The sequence below is a fragment of the Squalius cephalus genome, assembly GCF_949319135.1.
Source record: "Squalius cephalus genome assembly, chromosome: 11".
NCBI lineage: Eukaryota > Metazoa > Chordata > Actinopteri > Cypriniformes > Leuciscidae > Squalius > Squalius cephalus.
In genome coordinates, this window is record NC_137132.1 from 1148571 (window position 1) to 1153570 (window position 5000).

General features: G+C 45.4%; 1 protein-coding gene across 7 annotated transcripts in view; it reads right to left on the minus strand.

Annotated features, from left to right (window-relative positions):
* The window catches only part of arap1 (ArfGAP with RhoGAP domain, ankyrin repeat and PH domain 1), a 95479-nt gene that overhangs the window by 3583 nt on the left and 86896 nt on the right, over nt 1-5000 (minus strand). For 5 of the 7 annotated variants that reach the window (XM_079886477.1, XM_079886478.1, XM_079886481.1 and 2 more), the window contains 4 exons: nt 4469-4551; nt 3045-3104; nt 2229-2292; nt 1907-2068 (listed from right to left, as the gene is read on the minus strand). In XM_079886477.1, the coding sequence (XP_079742603.1) occupies nt 1907-2068; nt 2229-2292; nt 3045-3104; nt 4469-4551 (369 nt within the window). Of the gene's footprint in view, nt 1-1906; nt 2069-2228; nt 2293-3044; nt 3105-4468; nt 4552-5000 lie in introns of those variants that run through there. The other 2 variants (XM_079886479.1, XR_013822776.1) reach the window with 2 other exon arrangements.

The following is a 5000-nucleotide window of genomic DNA, read 5'->3' on the forward strand; positions in this document are numbered from 1 at the left end:
AATATAAACATGCATATGTGTGTAATTATTTATACACAGTTCAACTTTTATTTTGGATTGATTGATCGTTGCCCAGCACTAATTAACATTTGTTTGTGTATAACTTTAGACATGAAACACTGACCGGCTCTCTTTCTGTTTTGTTCTAGATTTTTACATTTGCTTTGTTGTGTTTCTTTAGTTTCATGTCTGAGGTTTCACCAAACATGATGTTTTTTGCACCCCCGTATAAAGAGGAATTATGGGTAAGGATTAAAGTGAATCAAGATAGGAGTAATAACCCAACACCAGCTATTATCAACATCATTAAACACACCTCCGCATCCTCCAGTGATGAAGCATTAGCACACGAGAGCTCATGTTCGGCCCACGTGATGCTCAAAACACAAATATCACGAGTCATGTGACCGACTGCACACTGTGGGCTGAACATGAAGCTCAGTGAATCAGAAGAGTGAGGGCTCATGGGTAATCACACAGCGTGATGGATATATCTGACGGTTTACTGTATATAAACTCTGCTTTAATCTCAAAGCTGATCAGGGCTGTGTTTCTCCAAAGCATCGTTCGCCAACTATGATCGCAAGTTCTGTCGTTATCAGCAGTTCAACGAGTCGTGTTTCCCGAAACCGTCGTTCCAACGAACATTCAGCATCGCAGAGTTGTGTGTTTGAACGAGGTGGTTAGAAGAGGAGTTTCTTTTATTTGCATCACATGTGGACTCAATAAATCCTGATCTTGAGTAAAATAAGCAATCTGACATTCAGTACAATATATACAGTATCGCATATCATTTACGTCTTTTAGCTTGTCAAGAGATTTAAAGCGCAGTTTTTAGAAGAGTGCGAACCTGCTCTAGTGCTCTAGAACGAGTCTATGACTGAATCTGGAAATAAAGCAAAATAACTCAGAAAAATGAGCAATAGTCCTCAGATGCATGTCTGTAATTTATAGCAACACATCTAGCGTTAATTCGATCTCAAACAGATTCATTAAAAGTAGTTATTACTCCTAAACCTGCGTGACATCATTAACCAACGTGGTTGAACGACCAATTTGCGACAATACGGTTTCGGGAAACAGTCGTGACTAGCTAGTTGATTTCTTCAACGATGCATCGTACTATGATAATTAATCAGCGAGTTGTGGCGTTGTACGGGAAACACCAACCCGATCTCACGGCAATTCGTACTAATTTTACGAGGTGGCTAATTCGTATGAATAATACGTATGACCTACCCCTGACCCCGCCCCTAAACCTACCCCTGACCCATGACCCCGCCCCTAAACCTACCCCTGACCCCGCCCCTAAACCTACCCATGACCCCACCCCGCCCCTAAACCTACCCATGCCCCGCCCCTACCCATGACCCCGCCTCTAAACCTACCCCTGACCCCGCCCCTAAACCTACCCATGATCCCACCCCTAAACCTACCCCTGACCCCGCCCCTAAACCTACCCATGACCCCACCCCTACCCATGACCCCGCCCCTAAACCTACCATGCCCCGCCCCTACCCATGACCCCGCCCCTAAAGCTACCCCTGACCCCGCCCCTAAACCTACCCATGACCCCGCCCCTAAACCTACCCATGACCCCGCTCCTAAACCTACCCATGACCCCACCCCTACCCATGACCCCGCCATTAAACCTACCCATGACCCCGCCCCTAAACCTACCCATGACCCGCCCCTAAACCTACCCATCACGTGGGTTTGGACAAATCGTACAAATTCATACGAGTGAGGTCACATGAATTCGTATGAATTAGCCACCGTTTACTCATTCGAATAAATTGGTCGTGAAAGCGATGGAAACACACCGCTGGCTCGGTTCGTGAGCAGCGAGGCGTGTGATTGGCTGTGTGATTGGCCAGCCCTGCTGTGATTGGTTGATCAGACTCACGGCGAGAGGATCGGCTGTGAAAGCGGCGACACTATTCCTCATCTCGTTCTCACTGCCGCGCAGAGGAATCAGAGACACGTTACCGAAACGAGCGTCTAGCGGCGTCGAGCGACTCGCGGAGCGAGACTTCAACCACTCCGCCGGCCACACTCGCCCACCGTTCTGAGAGAGAGAGAGAGAGAGAGAGAGAGAGAGAGAGAGAGAGAGAGAGAGAGAGAGAGAGAGAGAGAGATTTAGGAAGGTTAAACACATTTATTTCTCCAGAATAACAGCATTTTAACACCAGAATTAAAGGAGTGTGTGTTGATCCTCTGGGACTGACCTGTATGCTCATGAACGTAGCGAACCATTCCCTCATATCCGTCTGTGTGTCGCAGCACAGGTACCTGACACACACACACACACCTCATGAAAACATGATTTCAATGGATTCAATGTAATTAATTAGTATATTTTCATCAACTCACAAACCCCAGTATGAGAAACCCTGCTAGAGGTTTGAGTCACACCATATTAGCATTATTTACAGAGAATATAACTGATACAGACGCTTCTGTGAGTGTGTGTGTGTGATAGAGAGTGTGTGAGTGTGTTTGTGTGTGTGTGAGTGTCTGTATGCAAGTGTGTGTGTGTGAGAGAGAGTGTGTGAGTGTGTTTGTGTGTGTGTGAGTGTCTGTATGCAAGTGTGTGTGTGTGTGAGAGAGAGTGTGTGAGTGTGTTTGTGTCTCTGTGTGTGTGTGAGTGTCTGTATGCAAGTGTGTGTGTGTGTGTGTGTGTGAGATAGAGATTGTGTGAGAGTGATTGTGTCTGTGTGTGTGTGTGTGTGTGTGTGAGTGTATGTATGCGAGTGTGTGTGTGAGAGAGAGTGTGTGAGTGTGTTTGTGTCTCTGTTTGTGTATGTGTGAGTGTCTGTATGTGAGTGTGTGTGTGTGTGTGTGTGAGAGAGAGAGAGAGAAAGAGAATGTGTGAGTGTGTTTGTGTCTATGTTTGTGTGTGTGTGTGTGTGTGTGAGAGTGTCTGTATGTGAGTGTGTGTGTCTAGAGGGGCTAAACGAACCTTTACCCTTGTTTGTCTGAGTCAGAAACTTGTGTTCACACACACACACACACACACACACACACACACACAGATTTCTCACCACTGCTGTCTCTCCTGCTTTTCCTGTTTCTCACTTTCATAGATGACAGTGAGACCCCAACTATAGAGAGACAGAGAGAGAGAGAGAGAGAGAGAAAAAGAGAGAGAGAGAGAGAGAGAGAGAGAGAGAGAGAGAGAGATAAGAGTTAAACACTCAGAGTCTTTATCTGTGATTAATATTGATTTCCACAGACGATCATGTTCAGATTCCCTTAAACTCAATCATTACTACAGTCACACTCGCAGTGCTGTGAGTGAATCTGACGACCCGCCTCGTACTGAACAGATAACACACAGATAACACACAGATAACACACAGATAACACACATGAACAAGACGATCCAGACCCTGAATATGAGCCAGGAAATCCTGATGGATCAAATATGAGGACTTTATACAGTCTGAAGGCTCAATAAACTGCTCCATTTCAAAGTTATTCATGTTATTGTTTGATATGTCGGGCTTTATTTCTGCTGTATCTGCTTGTGTCCTGACACACACTGACCCCTGCTGGTCAGAGTCACACACACATCCTCAGATTACAACACGTGTTCTGAGCGTTCAAAACACACAGCTTTTTCATCATTCTTCAACATTACTGGATGTTACTTTTGAATATTCTCTGGACGCTCTGAAACAAGGAGTAACACTTAAAAAAACACAAACATCCAACAAAACATTTCAGGGGAATAAAATATTCCACGAGCGACGTATAAACCTGAACTTGAACTGGAATAATGTTTGTTCATAACTTTCAGAGAACAGCTAACGTTCTGAGGACTTCCTGTGTTCAGGCTCTACTAGAACAGGTTTTCCTGCTTGAATGTTGATTATTCTCCTCATATTCTCCATTGTTGCGGCTCCTCTCTTCCCAGTCTGTCAGTAACGCTCTGTTTACTTCCTGTCTCTATGAAGCCCCTCCTTCTGAAAAGCACACTGTGCTCTGATTGGTCGGCTGGAGCAGTGTGTTGTGATTGGTCGAGCGCTTCCAGTGTGTTTGGGAAATGTCCCGCCCCTTACCATAACCACCAGTTTAACACACTACTGACTAACTCAACCAGGCCCCGCCCCTTTATTCTGCGCATTAATTATTATAATGAGGAATACTGTGACGTGTTCGTTCCCGGAAGAAACTCAAGACTAATGGAGGCGTTTCAGGAGTTAAATGCAGCCTTGTTGAGCAGAAGAGACTTTAAAAAAACGTACCGATCCAAAACTTGTGAACGGCAGTGTACATTAAACACACACACACACAACATCACTACTTCTGGTTCACTGATGCATTCACCATCTGCAATTGTATTTATATAGCGCTTTTCAAAATACATACAGTTTCAAAGAGGAATCATGATATTAATGCATGAAACATCATAAAGTGCTTCAACATCTGTTGCTCTGGAGGGTTTAGTCCAGACTGATCTCACCATGTGGGGGGGCGGAGCTTCTTCTTAATGCCCAGATACACCTTCAGACACTTGACGGGCCACTCTCTCTCGGGGCGATTACTCTGAAGAGAGAGAGAGAGAGAGAGAGAGAGGTAAACCTACTAACACACACACACACACACACACACACACACACACACACACTCCACCTAGAACCCAAAACTAGACGAAAACCACCACCTGAGAACCCAGGACAACACAGACCAGTGCACACTAAACCTACACACACACACACACACACACACACACACACACACACACTTCTATATCGTGTGAATAATAATGACCACAGACACCAGAACCCTAAAGAAGCTCATGAGGACGTCAGCGCACTATATCTAGGTTAACCCGCTCTCACACACACACGCTCGAGTCACACACACACACACACACACACACACACACACACACACACACACACACACACTGCAGCTCTCACACACACACACACATGCACACACACTCTCTGTACTCACACACACTCTTACACACACACACTCTCTGTACTCAC